This window comes from Oncorhynchus tshawytscha, linkage group LG03, assembly GCF_018296145.1.
Source record: "Oncorhynchus tshawytscha isolate Ot180627B linkage group LG03, Otsh_v2.0, whole genome shotgun sequence".
Lineage (NCBI taxonomy): Eukaryota > Metazoa > Chordata > Actinopteri > Salmoniformes > Salmonidae > Oncorhynchus > Oncorhynchus tshawytscha.
Window position 1 is genome coordinate 6,693,027 of NC_056431.1, and position 18,859 is coordinate 6,711,885.

The 18,859-nt window shown below is 44.8% G+C and overlaps 1 protein-coding gene across 2 annotated transcripts; it reads left to right on the plus strand.

Annotated features, from left to right (window-relative positions):
- Positions 1 to 1,544: 1,544 nt before the first annotated feature.
- LOC121841328 (gamma-enolase-like) lies at positions 1,545 to 17,785 on the plus strand. 2 transcript variants are annotated; one of them, XM_042308737.1, is made up of 11 exons: positions 1,545 to 1,633; positions 3,648 to 3,733; positions 3,961 to 4,056; positions 4,431 to 4,489; positions 4,625 to 4,694; positions 4,845 to 4,978; positions 7,499 to 7,721; positions 9,487 to 9,684; positions 16,653 to 16,854; positions 17,265 to 17,432; positions 17,557 to 17,785. In XM_042308737.1, exons 2-11 carry the CDS (start codon positions 3,649 to 3,651, stop codon positions 17,624 to 17,626), a joined length of 1,305 nt encoding a protein of 434 aa, XP_042164671.1. In that variant the 5' UTR covers positions 1,545 to 1,633; position 3,648; the 3' UTR covers positions 17,627 to 17,785. The 2 variants fall into 2 exon arrangements, with proteins under 2 accessions (XP_042164671.1, XP_042164673.1); XM_042308739.1 differs by lacking the exon at positions 1,545 to 1,633 and adding an exon at positions 1,669 to 1,782.
- The last annotated feature ends 1,074 nt before the right edge of the window (positions 17,786 to 18,859 follow it).

The window sequence follows — 18,859 nt, forward strand, 5'->3', positions numbered from 1 at the left end:
ATCCATCTTCTATGCAGCAAGGCACTAAAGTAATACACTTTTTGGCCTAAATGCAACGTCTTATGTTTCGGACAAATCCAACATAACACTTCACTGAGTAACTGCCTCCTTATTTTCATGCATGGTGGTGGCTGCATCAAGGTATGGGTATGCTTGACATCTGCACATACTGGGGAGTTTTTCAGGATAAAAAGAAACAGGATGGAGCTAATCACAGGCCAAAGGGAAAACCTGGTTCAGTCTGCTTTCCAACAGACACTGGGAGAGGAATTCACCTTTCAGCAGGACAATAACCTACAGGCCAAATCTACACTGGAGTTGCTTACCAGTGAATGTTTCTGAGAGGCCAAGTAACAGTTTTGACTTAAATCTGCTTGAAAATGTATGGCAAGACTTGAAAATCGCTGTCTAACCATGACCCCCAACATCTTGACAGAGCTTAAAGAATTATGACATTAAATATTGCACAATCCAGGTGTGAAAAGCTATTTAAAAAAGTAATAACTGCCAAATGTGTTTCTAACATGTCTCTACTCAGGGAGCTGAATACTTATGCAACAACTATATTATTGAATTTCTATCAATCTTCTATTTTTTTATTATTCCACTTTGACATTACAGAATATTTTGTGTAGATTGTTGACAAAAAAGTACAATTAAATCAGGTTTAATGCCACTTTGTAGCACAATAAAATGTGCAGAAATCCAAGGGGTATGAATACTTTTGCAAGGCACTGTATCTATTCCATATGGCCATCTAACCTGAACTACAGGGAGTTCAATGTCTCCCCTCCTATACTGTGCATGCAAAGGCTAAGCCAAATACAACCTACAGTTTGGTCACAACAGTCTATACAAGGCCAATCCACATAGTATCTATACAAAGCTGATAGCCATACTAACAGATTTCTGCAGCCTGCAGTATGTCTTAGAAGATGAATGCTAATGCTAACTAAGTGAATGCATCAACCAGTATGTTCTAGCTAGCAGATACACACAGCAAGCTAAGCCCATGCATCCCACAGTATGTCCCAGCATACACTCCTGCCAACCCTGCCGTCTGTTTCTTCCTGTTCTCTGTGTATGTGAGCTTATCAGGGCTTACATCACTACTGACTAGTACTTATGACATCTGCGGAAATATTGTTCCAACAAATGTATGCATAAATGAATGTGTAATTTTTGTGATTGCCAATATACTGAGCGTTAGTGCCTAGGGCTGTAGCTCTGTTGCTGTGGTGCAGTATGTTGACTGTGTCATCATGGGATGGGACAGGGGGGTTGTGGGGGATTGTGTTTTGTATTCCATGTTGTGTTCTCTCCTATTCTATTTTGTGATGTTTCTCTGGGCTCAAGCCAAAAACCGAACACACACAACCCCTCTTTTTCAGTGCCTACTGCTGCTATGCTGAATCCTTCTCTCCTCTCCTCTTTTTGTCTCCTTGACCCAGTCTCGCTCCCTCCCCTTTCCTCTGCATCTTCCAATAACTTGCTTGTCCCCCCTCCCCCATCTGTCACACGTTCTCACCCCCTCCCATTTTCTACCTCCTCCCTGTGCCCCTCTCTCACTCTCCCTCTCTCTCATTTGCTCACATTCTCTCACTTTCCCTACCAGGCTTCACACACACTGCAGGTAATGGAAAACAATATACATCTATTCCTTCCTTCCTCTCATCCTTCTAAGTCTCCTCTCCTCTGTCTCTCTGCTCTCTGCTCTCACCATTTCATCCCTCAGCCAGCTCAAATCCTCTGATTAGTCCTTGACTGCACAGCACAGCACAGGTACCATTGCATCAGCTTATGTGTCTGAACTCACTGACGGTGTGTATGTGTCAAGGAATGACAGCGCATTGTGTGTGTGTCCTACTAGTCCATGGTTCGGTGTTGAATGTATTTGATGGTTGGCCTGTCAATTGCGGTATGGTGTGTGTTGCTGTATATGCTTAGAGTGCCTCTGCTTCACAGCATTTAATTCCTGACTATGCGTCAGTGTGCTGTGTGCGTGTGTGTGTGTGTGTGTGTGTGTGTGAGAGAGAGAGAGTGAGTAGAAGTCTGCCTGTGTTAGTCTCTATATTTTCTGTTTATGTCTCCGGCAAAGACATTTAAGAGGTAATTTTTATCTCTCACTCTGTGAATATCACTCACCCCATCTCAGAATATTCATAATTTCTGGCCAAAGGGGGATTTAAAAATTATAGAATCTCTACCACCGTTCCCTTGCTCCTCTCATCTTTCTCCCCCGTCTTCTAAAGCTTGTTTTGATAATGCAGAAATCCCTCTGCTGTGTTAGAACATGGCTGTATTAGAACATGCCTGAGTTAGAACATGGCTGTATTAGAACAAGGCTGAGTTAGAACATGGCTGTATTAGAACATGGCTGAGTTAGAACATGGTTGTGTTAGAACATGGCTGAGTTAGAACATGGTTGTGTTAGAACATGGCTGAGTTAGAACAAGGCTGTGTTAGAACATGGTTGTGTTAGAACATGGCTGAGTTAGAACATGGTTGTGTTAGAAGGAGGGTTGGTGCATGTACTGTATGTGCTAGAAGATGAAAGGTGCTTTGCGTGTGTGTATACAGTGGGGAGAACAAGTATTTGATACACTGCCGATTTTGCAGGTTTTCCTACTTACAAAGCATGTAGAGGTCTGTCATTTTTATCATAGGTACACTTCAACTGTGAGAGACGGAATCTAAAACAAAAATCCAGAAAATCACATTGTATGATTTTTAAGTAATTAATTTGCATTTTATTGCATGACATAAGTATTTGATACATCAGAAAAGCAGATTTAATATTTGGTACAGAAACCTTTGTTTGCAATTACAGAGATCATACGTTTTCTGTAGTTCTTGACCAGGTTTGCACACACTGCAGCAGGGATTTTGGCCCACTCCTCCATACAGACCTCCTCCAGATCCTTCAGGTTTCGGGGCTGTCGCTGGACAATACGGACTTTCAGCTCCCTCCAAAGATTTTCTATTGGGTTCAGGTCTGGAGACTGGCTAGGCCACTCCAGGACCTTGAGATGCTTCTTACAGAGCCACTCCTTAGCTGCCCTGGCTTTGTGTCCTGTAGCCCATCCCAGCCTTGTGCAGGTCTACAATTTTATGCCTGATGTCCTTACACAGCTCTCTGGTCTTGGCCATTGCGGAGAAGTTGGAGTCTGTTTGATTGAGTGTGTGGACAGGTGTCTTTTATTCAGGTAACGAGTTCAAACAGGTGCAGAAAATACAGGTAATGAGTGGAGAATAGGAGGGGTTCTTAAAGAAAAACTAACAGGTGAGAGCCGGAATTCTTACTGGTTGGTAGGTGATCAAATACTTATGTCATGCAATAAAATGCAAATTAATTACTTAAAAATCAGACATTGTGATTTTCTGGATTTTTGTTTTAGATTCCATCTCTCACAGTTGAAGTGTACCTATGATAAAAATTACAGACCTCTACATGCTTTGTATGTTGGAAAACCTGAAAAATCGGCAGTGTATCAAATACTTGTTCTCCCCACTGTATGTGTGTGTGTACGTGTGTGTGTGTGTGTGTGTACATTTGTGTGCGTGCCTGTTAGAGGTGAGAATGAATTGTGTCTGCATTATATTTGACTGTGCACGTCTGTGTGTATGTGTGTGTGTGATCCCCACAGGATGTCGATAGTGATCATTGTTGCCAGGGAGATCCTGGACTCCAGGGGGAACCCCACAGTGGAAGTGGACCTGCACACTGACAAAGGTGAGAGACTGGTATTTTTCATCATCACTACATGGTGTGATTATTTGAGATATTCCATTATCAACTGGTTAATGGGTATCTTCCTTTCCCCTCTATCCTTCACCCCTCCATTCCCTCGTTTTCTCAACCCTTCCATTCCCTCCCCCATCTGTCTTCCCCTCCCTCCCCCTCCCTTCCCTCATTCCCTCACCTCTCCATTCCCTCAAATCTCTCCCTCCTCTTTCCAGGTGTCTTCAGGGCAGCTGTGCCTAGCGGAGCGTCTACTGGCATCTATGAAGCCCTGGAGCTGAGAGACGGAGACAAAAGCCGCTACAAGGGCAAAGGTGATTGCCGAGAAAGGTGTGTGTGTGTGTGTGTGTGTGTGTGTGTGTGTGTGTGTGTGTGTGTGTGTGTGTGTGTGTGTGTGTGTGTGTGTGTGTGTGTGTGTGTGTGTGTGAGGGGAACTGAAGGGGGATAGAGAAATGGGCTAGGAGATGGATGGGTACTAGAGAAGGTATGAGCAGTAAGCCATATTGACTTATGGTAGCACTGTGAGGAGGAAAATTAAGATGACTACACTAAGTGAGGTGCAGAATGAACTACTTTTCTGTGTCCTTTTCTTCATTCTTATGTCCTGTCTCTGTATCCTCCTCCTCCTCCACCACCTCTTCTTCATCCTGTTTCTTCTCATACTTCGCTACATCCCTCCTTCTCCTAGGTGTGCTCAAGGCTGTTGGTCACATCAATGACACCATCGGTCCTGCCCTCATCCAGTCGGTGAGTACGGTGGAGGGCGTGTGTGTGTGTGTGGGTTGTGTCCTGTGTTGCAGTGTGTTTGTTTGGGCATATTTGTAACTGAGAGAAAGAGAGAAAGATGTCTCATCAGTCTCTCTAAGATGTGCTGTGTTGCAGGAGGTCAGTGTGGTAGAACAGGAGAAACTGGACAAGATGATGATAGAGATGGACGGCACTGAGAACAAGTGTAAGTAACAACCTGTATGAATCACATATGAGACACCAGCTTGGACTAGTCCTGGTCTCAAGAGCTGGCGTCTGAACATTTTATTCTAACCAGTGCTTTTTCAATTTGATCTTTCCCTTAATTCATACCTATTCATTCTGCTCCCTTCAGCTCAGTTTGGGGCCAATGCAATTCTGGGTGTGTCCTTGGCCATATGCAAAGCTGGTGCTGCAGAGAAAGGTGTCCCCCTGTACCGTCACATTGCTGACCTGGCAGGAAACACAGAGTTAGTGCTTCCAGTTCCTGTGAGTTCATTACCGTTACATTTTCACCTGTATTCAGTTGACTGTCATAGAATACATTTGACCAAAAACCATAACCTACTCTGTAAAGAAAGATAAGATGAAGGCTTCAGACAGTTATCGCTGTCATTGAATGAACAAATGAATGAATCAATAAATAAAGGAATGAAGGAACTACTGGATAAAGGAATGAAGGAACAACTGGAAAAAGGAATGAAGGAACAACTAGATAAAGGAATGAAGGAACGACTAGATAAAGGAATGAAGGAACAACTGGATGAAGGAACAACTGGATAAAGGAATGAAGGAACAACTAGATAAAGGAATGAAGGAACAACTAGATAAAGGAATGAAGGAACAACTAGATAAAGGAATGAAGGAACTACAGGACAAAGGAATGAAGGAACAACTGGATAAAGGAATGAAGGAACAACTGGATAAAGGAATGAAGGAACTACAGGACAAAGGAATGAAGGAACAACTGGATAAAGGAATGAAGGAACAACTGGATAAAGGAATGAAGGAACTACAGGACAAAGGAATGAAGGAACTACAGGACAAAGGAATGAAGGAACAACTGGATAAAAGAATGAAGGAACTACAGGACAAAGGAATGAAGGAATGACTGGATAAAGGAATGAAGGAACTACAGGAAAAGGGAATGAAGGAACGACTGGATAAAGGAATGAAGGAACAACTGGATAAAGGAATGAAAGAACTACAGGACAAAGGAATGAAGGAACAACTGGATAAAGGAATGAAGGAACTACAGGACAAAGGAATGAAGGAACGACTAGATAAAGGAATGAAGGAACTACAGGACAAAGGAATGAAGGAACGACTAGATAAAGGAATGAAGGAACGACTAGATAAAGGAATGAAGGAACAACTAGACAAAGGAATGAAGGAACGACTAGATAAAGGAATGAAGGAACATCTAGATAAAGGAATGAAGGAACGACTAGATAAAGGAATGAAGGAACAACTGGATAAAGGAATGAAGGAACAACTGGATAAAGGAATGAAGGAACAACTGGATAAAGGAATGAAGGAACTACAGGACAAAGGAATGAAGGAATGACTGGATAAAGGAATGAAGGAACTACAGGAAAAGGAATGAAGGAATGAAGGAACAACTGGATAAAGGAATGAAGGAACAACTGGATAAAGGAATGAAGGAACAACTAGATAAAGGAATGAAGGAACTACAGGACAAAGGAATGAAGGAACAACTGGATAAAGGAATGAAGGAACAACTGGATAAAGGAATGAAGGAACTACAGGACAAAGGAATGAAGGAATGACTGGATAAAGGAATGAAGGAACTACAGGAAAAAGGAATGAAGGAACGACTGGATAAAGGAATGAAGGAACTACAGGACAAAGGAATGAAGGAATGACTGGATAAAGGAATGAAGGAACTACAGGAAAAAGGAATGAAGGAACGACTGGATAAAGGAATGAAGGAACTACAGGACAAAGGAATGAAGGAACAACTGGATAAAGGAATGAAGGAACAACTGGATAAAGGAATGAAGGAACTACAGGACAAAGGAATGAAGGAATGACTGGATAAAGGAATGAAGGAACTACAGGACAAAGGAATGAAGGAACGACTGGATAAAGGAATGAAGGAACTACAGGAAAAAGGAATGAAGGAACGACTGGATAAAGGAATGAAGGAACTACAGGACAAAGGAATGAAGGAACACCTGGATAAAGGAATGAAGGAACTACAGGAAAAGGGAATGAAGGAACTACAGGACAAAGGAATGAAGGAACAACTAGATAAAGGAATGAAGGAACAACTAGATAAATGAATGAAGGAACAACTGGATAAAGGAATGAAGGAACAACTAGATAAAGGAATGAAGGAACAACTAGATAAAGGAATGAAGGAACAACTGGATAAAGGAATGAAGGAACAACTGGATAAAGGAATGAAGGAACAACTAGATAAAGGAATGAAGGAACAACTGGAATAAAGGAACAACTGAAAAGGAACAACTAGATAAAACAACTAGATAAAGGAATGGAATGAAGGAACAACTAGATAAAGGAATGAAGGAACAACTGGATAAAGGAATGAAGGAACAACTAGATAAAGGAATGAAGGAACAACTAGATAAAGGAATGAAGGAACAACTGGATAAAGGAATGAAGGAACAACTGGATAAAGGAATGAAGGAACAACTGGATAAAGGAATGAAGGAACAACTGGATAAAGGAATGAAGGAACAACTAGATAAAGGAATGAAGGAACAACTAGATAAAGGAATGAAGGAACAACTGGATAAAGGAATGAAGGAACAACTGGATAAAGGAATGAAGGAACAACTGGATAAAGGAATGAAGGAACAACTGGATAAAGGAATGAAGGAACAACTGGATAAAGGAATGAAGCACAATCTAGATAAAGGAATGAAGGAACAACTGGATAAATGAATGAATAAATACTGTATATTGACAAATACTGATGTATGTCTCCCTCTCCTTTCCCCCCCTGGTCCATCTCTCCCTCAGGCCTTTAACGTTATCAACGGGGGCTCTCACGCGGGCAACAAGCTGGCCATGCAGGAGTTCATGGTACTTCCTGTAGGGGCGGAGTCTTTCAGGGACGCTGTGCGTGTGGGGGTGGAGCTGTACCAGACGCTGAGGGAAGTGATCAAGGAAAAGTATGGCCAGAACGCCACCAACGTGGGGGACGAGGGGGGGTTCGCCCCAAACATACTGGAGAACACTGAAGGTGAGAGAGACAGGAGGAAAGACGTATCAAAGACATTACTGCATGGTCCGGAAACAACTTCTGTAGACCCTCAGCTTTCTGTGTTTTCAGATGTGAAGGAAACAGCCTTCCAATTGGTTTACATTGCCTTCAGAAAGTATTCACACTCCTTGACTTTTTCCACATTTGATTCTGTTACAGCCTGGCCTACACGTTTTCCAATGCCTCGCAAAGAAGGGCACTTACTGCTAGATGGGTAAAATATAAAAAGCAGACATTGAATATCCCTTTGAGCATTGTGAAGTTATTAATTACACTTTGTATGGTGTATCAATACGCCCAGTCACTAAAAAGATACAGGCATCCTTCCTAAGTAAGTAGCCGGAGAGGAATGAAACTTTAAAACAGTTACAGAGTTTAATGGCTGTGATAGGAGAAAACTGAGGATGGATCAACAACATTGTAGTTACTCCACAATACTAACCTAAATGACAGAGTGAAAAGAAGGAAGCCTGTACAAAATACAAATATTCCAAAGCATGAATCCTTTTTGCAATAAGGTACTAAAGTAAAACTGCAAAAAATGTGGCAAAGAAATGAACTTGAATACAAAGCATTATGTTTGGGGCAAATCCAACACAACACATCACTGAGTATCACTTCATATTTTCAAGCATGGTGGTGGCTGCATCATGTTATGGGTATGATTGTCGTTGGAAAGGACTAGGGAGTTAATTATATAAAAAATAAATGAAATAGAGCTAAGCACAGGCAAAATCCTAGAGGAAACCCTGGTTCAGTCTGCTTTTCCACCAGACACTGGGGGACAAATGTGCCTTCCAGCAGGACAAAACCTTAAACACAAGGCCAAATATACACTGGAGTTGCTTACCAGACAACATTGGTTTTGACTTAATCGGCTTGAAAATCTATGGCAAGACTTGAAAATGGCTGTCTAGCAATGATCAACAACCAACCTGATGGAGCTTGAATAGCTTAAAAGAATAAAGTGCAAATATTGTACAATCCAGGTGTGCAAAGCTCTTAGAGACTTACCCAGAAAGACTCACAGCTGTAATTGCTGCCAAAGGTGATTCTAACATGTATTGACTCAATACATTTGCAAAAATGTCTATAAACATGTTTTCACTTTGTCATTTTGGGGGTATTGTGTGTAGATTGGTGTGAACAAAAATATATTTAATCCATTTTGAATTCAGGCTGTAATATAACAAAATGTGGAATAAGTCAAGGGGTATGAATAGTTTCTGATTGCACCGTAGGCAAGATTCCCAATATTATTGTAAATACAGAAGGGGTTGGAGTCCATGGTTGTTTTTGAACTGGGCTCATAAATTAACACAGCACATTGTCTTTCAGAGTCAGAGCAAGACAAGCACAATACCCCTGCATTGGATTTATCACTCACTGTGTAATAGCAACCCCCTCTCCCTGCTCACCTTTCTTGTCACACTCCCTTTCCCTGTCTCTCTGTCCTATCTCTGTGTCTTGTCCCTGTGTCCTATCCCCCTTTCCTTGTGTCATGTCCCTTTGTCCTGTCTCTGTCTTGTCCCTGTGTCCTGTCCCCCTTTCCCTGTGTCATTTCCCTTTGTCCTGTCTCTCTATCGTGTCCCTGTGTCCTGTCCCTGTGTCCTGTCCCCCTGTCCATGTGTTGTGTCCCTGTGTCCTGCCCCTCTGTTCTGTCCCTCTGTCCTATCCCTTTGCCCTGTCCCTCTGTCCTGTCCATTTGCCCTGTCCCTGTGTCCTGTCCCTCTGTCCTGTGCAGCCCTGGAGCTGATCAAGACAGCCATTGAGAAGGCAGGTTTCATAGACAAGGTGGTGATCGGGATGGACGTGGCAGCCTCTGAGTTCTACAAAGAGGGCAAGTACGACCTGGACTTCAAGTCTCCGCCCAACGCAGACCGCCACATCAGCGCCCAAGAGCTCTGCGACATGTACCAGGGCTTCGTCAATGACTACCCAGGTGTGTGTGTATGTGTGTGTGTGTACCTGTCACCCTAACATGGTTAATTGTTCCATGATATGATTGAATAGGCTTACTCCCCTCCCGACAATTAACCCTGATGTCTTGTACTGAAGCTCTCTTTCTCTCTCTCTCTCACACACACACACACACACACACACACACACACACACACACACACACACACACACAGCCATAGAGACATGGATAAGCACCAGTAATGGGGAACAGGGCTACATCAGTGCAGCTCCCACTGTGCCAAATGTGCACTGTAGCGCATAATTAAAACCTCCTTAACTGGTGTCAGGAAATGAGGGGAGGCCATCCAAGCTCTTTCTTTCTCTCTCTCTCTCTTTCTCTTTCTTTCTTTCTTTCTTTCTTTCTTTCTTTCTTTCTTTCTTTCTTTCTTTCTTTCTTTCTTTCTCTCTCTCTCTCTTTCTTTCTCGCTCTCTCTTTCTTTCTTTCTTTCTCTTTCTTTCTCGCTCTCTCTCTTGCAGTGCATGCTGGGAGTATTTTGGAGTTTGAGTGTTTTGTGTGGAGGGCTCTGTCCTAACTTATTTTCTTAATTCTGTCCTTGGTCTTTTCTTTCAATTTTTATTTTATATTAATGCACTCTTTGTTTTAGTGGTATCCACAGGTTTTTTCAAAGTTAGGGTGGAAGAGGATAGTTAGTTTCCTGGGGTTTGGAAGGTGTGGTGTGCGCAATGGCTTCTCATCCTAGCGCAGAGGAGACGCTGTCGATACGGCATGGATTCAGGTGTGTTCCTGAGAATGGAGTTAAAGTGGAGGAGGATCTGTTTGCAGTCGGTGAACAGGTAGGAGCTGAATTTATACATTCTGCTTCCAGAATGAACAAAGCTGTGATTTTGTTCATGAAAAGAGCAAATTAGGTTGGTAGGCTAATTGCTAGTGGAATATTTGTACGGGATGTGTTGGTGCCAATTTCGCCTCTTTCTACCCCTTCGACAAGGGTGGTAGTTGCGAATTTGCCTCTGTTTATTACGGATGATCAAATCAGGAAAGAACTGAGTCGTTTTGGTAGGTTTCCTAGCAGTTTTCGTGTCAGCAGGTTTTCAGGCAGATGCCGTTAAGCACGTTGTTTCGTTCCGGAGGAAAGTGTTCCTGTTTCTGAATAACAATGAGCAACAGCTAAATGTGCATTTTAAAGTGAGGCACGGGGAGGAGCTCTTCGCAGGGTTTGCCAGCACAGATAGTCTATGGTGTTTTGAGTGTGTGGATTTGGGGCACAAGAGCTTTGCGTGCCCACATAAAGGCCATAGACAATTTACAAGCGCCAGTGGGGGAAATCGAGATCAGCGTGCAGGGGGCAATGAGACACAGACAGCAGAGGCTGGGCCTAGTCATGCTATGGATGGTGGTGTAGCTGAGGCTGGGCCTAGTCAGGCTAGAGATGGTGGGGTAGCTGAGGCTGGGCCTTAACATACTATGGAGGGTGGTGTAGATGAGGCTGGGCCTAGTCAGGCTAGAGATGGTGGGGTAGATGAGGCTGGGCCTAGTCAGGTTATGCTAGTGGATGAGGAGAGTATAGTGGGGAAGTGTAAGAGACTAGGGTGGTGTAGATGAGGCTGGGCCTAGTCAGGCTAGAGATGGTGTGGTAGATGAGGCTGGGCCTAGTCAGGCTAGAGATGGTGTGGTAGATGAGGCTGGGCCTAGTCAGGTTATGCTAGTGGATGAGGAGAGTATAGTGGGGAGGTGTAAGAGACTAGGGTGGTGTAGATGAGGCTGGGCCTAGTCAGGCTAGAGATGGTGTGGTAGATGAGGCTGGGCCTAGTCAGGCTAGAGATGGTGTGGTAGATGAGGCTGGGCCTAGTCAGGTTATGCTAGTGGATGAGGAGAGTATAGTGGGGAGGTGTAAGAGACTAGGGTGGTGTAGATGAGGCTGGGCCTAGTCAGGTTATGCTAGTGGATGAGGAGAGTATAGTGGGGAAGTGTAAGAGACTAGGGTGGTGTAGATGAGGCTGGGCCTAGTCAGGTTATGCTAGTGGATGAGGAGAGTATAGTGGGGAAGTGTAAGAGACGAGGGTGGGAGGAGGAGGGTGTCAAGCGTTAAAGGAAAAAGGGGGCAAGAAATAAGGTGGGAGGGTATAATGCACCAAGGAACCTTTGCCTGGTGCTGGGGGGGAGGCCCTGACCAGAGAGGAAGGGCAGGTGGTCAGGATAGGAGATGGAGATGAGGAGGAAAGTGAGTCTGAGGAAGAGGATGATGAGGATCCGTTTTTTTTCAGAATCCACTTCAATGGGTTCGGAGCTGACAGCCAGTCAAGCAGAGGGGTCAAAGTACACGTTGAGGGAACTGACAAGGTTCCTGAATGAGACCAAGGGGGAAAAAGTTAATCTTGAGGCTATTATTTTCTGATCTGAGAAAATTTGTATGATCAGTACAACATGCTATGAAAAAATGAGGGGCATGGTGTCCTCTCACCCAGGAAACGGTTTAGGTTGAGGAAGTGGATCACAACCGTGCGTAAGGGTCTACCTTCAGACACTGTTTAGATGTATAGTTTTTTTCTGGCACTGGGGCACTATTGGTCTCTTTGTTTTTGCTGGCTTTTCTCCAATTTCTTATGGAGACTCTTTGGGTCGGCTCGCTTAATATAAATGGTGCCAGAAATGCGGGAAAGAGGAGTGTGTTGGCTGAATATGTAAAACAAAAAAACAGTACAGGTGTTGTTTCTGCAGGAGATGCATAGTGATGTGGTGAATGAAGTCGATTGGGGCTCTGGTGGAAAGGGGCAAATGTGTTGAGCCATGAGACACATTTTAGTGCAGGGGTGGCAGTCCTTTCTGTACCGGGTCTGTCTAAAAATGTGCTCCTCAAAGGAGGTGTGTAGGGGTAGGCTGCTTGTTGTAAAAGCAGAAATTAACAACATGGGTTTTGTCTTCATAAATGTGTATGTGCCTAACACAGGGAGAGGGGGGGGGTTCTATTTGGGTGTCTTAGACAGGAACTCTCACAGGTAGCGCCTGAGGAGATGCTGGAGCTGTACAATGGATTTTACGAAAGACAGAAATGGGGAAGAGCCTCATTCAGTGTCAGTGGGAGTGTTAAGGGACATCATTGATCAGTTCGACCTAGTGGATGTTTGGAGAACTAAACATCCCAACACAAGGCAGTATACATGGGTGAAGGTTTTTGGGGCTAGGGTGAATGCAGCCCGACTTGATCGATTTTACATGTCTAGGAATCAGAGCAATAGGCTGTTGGTGTCACGGCTGATGAAAGGAGAGGACCAAGGGGCAGCATGGCAAGTGTTCATACTTGTATTTGAACTGAACACTAAATAACAAAATTAACAAAGAGAATGAATGAAAACCGAAACAGTCAGGCGCAGAACTGAAACCTGTCAGGTGCAAAAACACAAAACAGAAAATAACTACCCACAAAACCCATGTGGGAAAAAGCTACCTAAGTATGGTTCCCAATCAGAGACAACGATAGACAGCTGTCCCTGAGTGGGAACCATACCAGGCCAAAACAAAGAAATACAAAACATAGAAAAAGGACATAGAATGACCACCCAAATCACACCCTGACCAAACCAAAATAGAGACATAAAAAGCTCTCTAAGGTCAGGGCGTGACAGTTGGATGCTACCATTCTCCCGGTGGGGTATTCGGATCACCACATAACCATGGCTCGGCTGTATATTTCACCAGGGCCTCGGTAGGCATCCTATTGGAAGTTTCATGTAAAGCTCTTTCAAGATGCCACTCTTTGCTCAGGTTTCAAGATTTTTTGGGAAAGATGGGGGCAGCAAAGAGAGGAATATGAGTCAATGGTGGGATGTGGGAAAAGTCCAAATTCGGCTTTTCTTTTCTGTCAACAGTATACAGCTCTCTCATCCTCAGAGGCTAGGAGAGTACTGGGGGAACTCGAGCGTAGTATTAGTGAGATGGAGGTAGAGATGGTGGGGCAAGGCAATGTAGGACTCCAGGCTAATTTAGCTGAATTACGTAGGGACCTGGGCCGTTTTTTCAAGGTTAAAGCAAAGGGAGCACTTGTAAGAGCTAGGTTCTCCATGCTCAAGGAGATGGATGCTCCCAGCTCCTCCTTCTTTGGTTTGGAAAGACAGAGCGGTGAAGCCAAGAGTATGCATTGTCTATGGCTGTCTGATGGGCAGGTGACCTCTGTGGTGTGGGAGATGCGGGAGTGGACTGTGGAGTTAAATACTGAGTTGTATAGGACAGAAATGTGTGATCCTATGTGTGCTCAGGTCTTGGTCGCAGAACTCCCTAAGCTCTCTCTGGCACAGAGGGATTAAATGGACATTCCTATGTTCGTCAATGTAAATGTATGTTGTCCCATGAACTGGCAGAGGCCGTAACCCAGATGTACCCCGGTCATGCACCGGGGGTCGATGGACTCCCAGTGGAGTTTTATAAAAAATTCTGGGGAATAATTGGACTGGACTTATTTTGCGTGTTGCGTGAATGCGTTGGGGGAGGAGAGTTGCCGATGAGCTGTCGTCAGGCGGCTCTGACTCTCCATCCCAAAAAAGGGGACTTGTGTGAACTTAAGAACTGGAGTCCTGTGGCATTGCTCTGTGCGGACTTCAAGATATTTGCCAAGGTCCTCTCTAACAGACTGAAGTCCCACCTGGACTCGATAGTACATAAGGACCAAACATATTGTGTACTGGGACGCTCAATCACGGACAACTTGTTCTTAATTAGGGACATGTTGGACTAATCAAGAGGTTCTAATGTGAACTTTGGACGGGTCTCTTTACATCAAGAGAAGGCTTTTGATAGAGTGGACCATGAGTATCTGTTTAATGTGATGTCTGTGTTTGGGTTTGGGGAAAGGTTTTTGACCTTTGTGAAGATGTTGTATGCTGGGGCATCATGTATGGTCAAGGTGGGAGGGGGGCTCAGTAGGACAGTCTGGGTGAGACGAGGCATTAGACAAGGATGCACTCTATCGGGGCAGTTATATACACTAGCCAGTGAGCCTTTTTTGGGCCTGCTACGCAGGAGACTGCAGGGAGTGTGCTGGACAGACATGGGTGTGGTGACAGGCATAGCAGTGTCAGGGTATGCAGATGACGTTTCTTTGATGGTCAGGATATGCAGGCACTAGAGACTAGTCTGAAGGTGTATGAGGGTGCTTTGTCAGCTAAGGTAAACTGGGGCAAGAGCAAAGCTCTGTTATGTGGGCCATGGGGGGATGTGGCGCCTCCTCTGCTTCCAGGGGGTTTGCAGTGGGGTTGTGAAGGGCTTAAAATGTTGGGGGTGTACCCGGGCCAGGAAGAACTGGGAGGGGCTGTCACAGGCAGTGGTGTCTAGACTGGCCAGGTGGAGGTGGCTCCTGTCCCAAGTGTCATATAGAGGGATGGTGCTGATAATCAACAACCTGGTGGCATAAACTGGCTGTCCTCAACACCCCCCCCCCACCCTCCCCCAGTGTCGCAAGCTGGTGGACTTTTTCTGGTTGGGCCATCACTGGATGAGGGCGGCAGTGTCGTACATGACTGTCCACCAAGGAGGACAGGGCCTGGTGGAACTGGAGAGCAGGGTGGCTGCCTTCCGACTAAAGGCGGTGCAGAGACTGCTGTACCATACTGATGTTGGCTGGAGGGAACCAGCATGAACGCTGCTGAGGAGAGATGGCGGATTAGGTTGGACCTTCCGACTAAAGGCGGGGGAGTTTGAGGGGGTGGGAGGTAAACAATGCTACAACCTCTGCATTAAGGTAAGGAACATTGGGAGCCTAACAGGAGTGAAGGCACATCAGTGGCAGGGGGTATGTGGGGAGGAGAGTATGGTGGGTTTTAGATGGAGGGGGCTCTACAAACCCCCAGTACCAAAGAGGTCAGGGGACCTACAGTGAAGGGTTCTACATTGAGCCTGGCCACTAACAGCTGGTTGGCACGGGTAGAACCTGGAGTCGGGCAGGGGCGTCCTTTCTGTGTTATTAGAGAAACTGTGACTCATGTGTTTTCTGTGTGCGCCAGGTTAATGCCATTAATGTCTCTGTTGGAATATCTGTGTGAGAGGTGGGGGTGGTTTTTACTGTTGGGATGTATATAATGGGTTACAGGTATTCAAATAAGGAAAGGCCAAATGTGTTTTGTTTAAATTTCTGTTTGCTCAAGCAAACTTGGCTATTTGGCTAACAAGGAGGAACAGGGTCAAAGGTGGGGGGATAACAGACCCTTTACTATTATTTAATATGATGGTCTCTGCCCACCTTAGGGTGGAATTTGAATTCTATAAAATAATGAAAAGTGTGGAGATGTTTCAGGAGATATGGTGTGTTGGGGGGGGGCTGTCTGTATAGCCGGGGAAGATATTTTGGATATACGGTTGTAGAAGTGGTGAAGGTTTGGTTATTGTGATGTGTTGTTTTGTATCGTGGGGTAGAGGGCAAGGTGAGTATGTTATGTTTATGCAGTACAGGATATAATTTTGTGTTTTATTTTTAGGGGGTTGGGTTTTAATGAAATGAGAATGTTTCATTAAAGAAAGGCCAAAAGTCAAAGTCTCTCTCTGTCTCTCTGAGGAGTGTAGAGTGTAATGGGTGATAGTATAGGGTGTCCAGTCAGAGGCAGTAATTGAAATCCCCATTAAGACTGACACGCTGTACCTCTGAGCCCGTCCACCATGGGCCATGAGTGGGTCTTGAGCTAATCAACCAACTCCCATCACACACCCCTTAATACACTAGAGTAGGCACACACATATACACACACACTCCTTAACATGGTAGAGTAATTTCCTTCACTATAGGTAGATATTTCCTTTAGGGACAGATGTAGGAATATCTACTGCTCAGAAATTGTAACATTAACCAGTTTAAATGAAAAACTGTCCTTAGATCAGTGTCTAGAGGCATGGCCCCAGGTCATCCTTAGCCTACCCTCATTCTCCCCCTGTCCTTATTCTCCATTATGGCTGCAGCACACACAAACACTCACTAACGTTCCTCCTGGCCGTCTCTCCTCCAGTGGTGTCCATTGAGGATCCGTTTGACCAGGATGACTGGCCAGCCTGGTCCCAGATGACAGCCTCCGTGGGTATCCAGGTGGTGGGGGACGACCTGACCGTCACCAACCCCAAGAGGATAGAGCGCGCCCTGGAGGAGAGGGCCTGCAACTGCCTGCTGCTCAAAGTCAACCAGATCGGCTCTGTCACCGAAGCCATCCAGGCGTGAGTCAGGGATGGGGAGTGTGTAGCGGATTCGTATTTTAGAATGTGTCCAAAATGGCACCCTTTTCCTGATATAGTGCTATATGGGCCCTGGACAAAAGTAGTGCACTATAGGTGAGAACTCACCTCATCCACCAGCCCCCCTCTCCCCCCCTCTCTCTCTCTCTCTCTCTCTCTCTGTATCTCTCTCTCTCTCTCTCTCTCTCTGTATCTCTCTCTCTCTCTCTCTCTCTCTGTATCTCTCTCTCTCTCTCTCTGTATCTCTCCCTCTCTCTCTCTCTCTCTGTATCTCTCCCTCTCTCTCTCTCCCTCTCTGTATCTCTTCCTCTCTCTCCATCTCTGTATCTGTCGCTGTCTCTCTCTCCCTCTCTGTCTGTCTCTCTGTGTATGTCTCTCTGTCTGTCCTCCAGGTGTAAGCTGGCTCAGGAGAATGGCTGGGGTGTGATGGTGAGCCACCGCTCAGGTGAGACAGAGGACACCTTCATTGCTGATCTGGTGGTGGGCCTCTGCACTGGACAAATCAAGACTGGAGCTCCCTGTCGATCAGAGCGGCTGGCCAAATACAATCAACTCATGAGGTTGGTACCCTACTCACTGTGTGTGGTTGTTGCTGTATGACTCTGTATAACTGTCTCTCTGTCTGTTCCTCTCTGAATTCTTCTCTGTCGTTCCCTTTCTCTTGTTGTCTTTATCCTCTCTTAGGATTGAGGAGGAGTTAGGGGATCAGGCTCGCTTCGCGGGGCACAACTTCCGGAACCCCGCCGCCCTCTAAAACTCCTCTGGGCTGACGGACACTGACACAGAATCACAGACACACATCACACCACTGCAGGGCACAGATGGACTGACAGATGTCCACAGACAGATATACATAACTACCTACAATTTTATTTTTTTATTTCACCTTTATTTAACCAGGTAGGCTAGTTGAGAACAAGTTCTCATTTGCAACTGCGACCTGGCCAAGATAAAGCATAGCAGTGTGAACAGACAACACAGAGTTACACATGGAGTAAACAATTAACAAGTCAATAACACAGTAGAAAAAAAGGGGAGTCTATATACATTGTGTGCAAAAGGCATGAGGAGGTAGGCGAATAATTACAATTTTGCAATGAATCCTTCAGACAGATAGGTCAGACAGACGTATGTTTGTAAGGACGGAGAGACAGACAGACTGAATAAGACGTTATTTTCCATCCCTCTCTTTTCTGCTCCCCTTTACCTCAGTTTTCTCATCTCAATTTCCTCAATTGCCCAACCCTTCCCCTTTCCTCCTGCCCTTCCATGTTAGACAACCTTTCAGTTACCACTTCATTTAAAAGCCTGCCACATAATTGTCTGTTACCACCTACATGTAAAAGCTTACCACAGAAACCCTCCAATCAATAAAGATATGAACACTTATGATGTAAACATCAGCCACAATTGTGTCTGTGTTTTGTATGGGATATATATATATATATTGTTTTAATTAAAATGAAAGCTCTACTTTAGACTGGCTATATTGGCTACTGTATCTTCCCTGTCACTACTTTCACATGGGGCACATTCAATGGGATGGAACGTTAAGAACTTTGCAGGTAGAAATGCATTGGGCTGCCACATTTACCCATTCTTAATTAAATATATCATTTTGTTCAATATCTGAAAGCTCTGTAAAATTGCATCCTCCTAAATAAGCCCCCTGGCGTGGCTGACACGTGTAATGCGCACTATATGCAGTCACAAGCTGCATCATATTAACAATGTATCAACTGTACCTACACTGTTATATAAATTGTTGCAGGTATATCCATTGCATGTTCTAAATGTAGCAGCAGAGGGAGCGCGAGACGTGGCCTTTTCACGTGAAGGTAAAAGGCGCGCAAGCGCAGTAGTTCGCTCCTTCACATGGTTACTATGGTTACTACACAATAGGGGACGGGATAGGGGGCTGTGTAAAGGGGGAAGAAAAAACGAAAGGAGAGAGTAGGGAGGTGGTTTGCAGAACCGCTTGACTGAT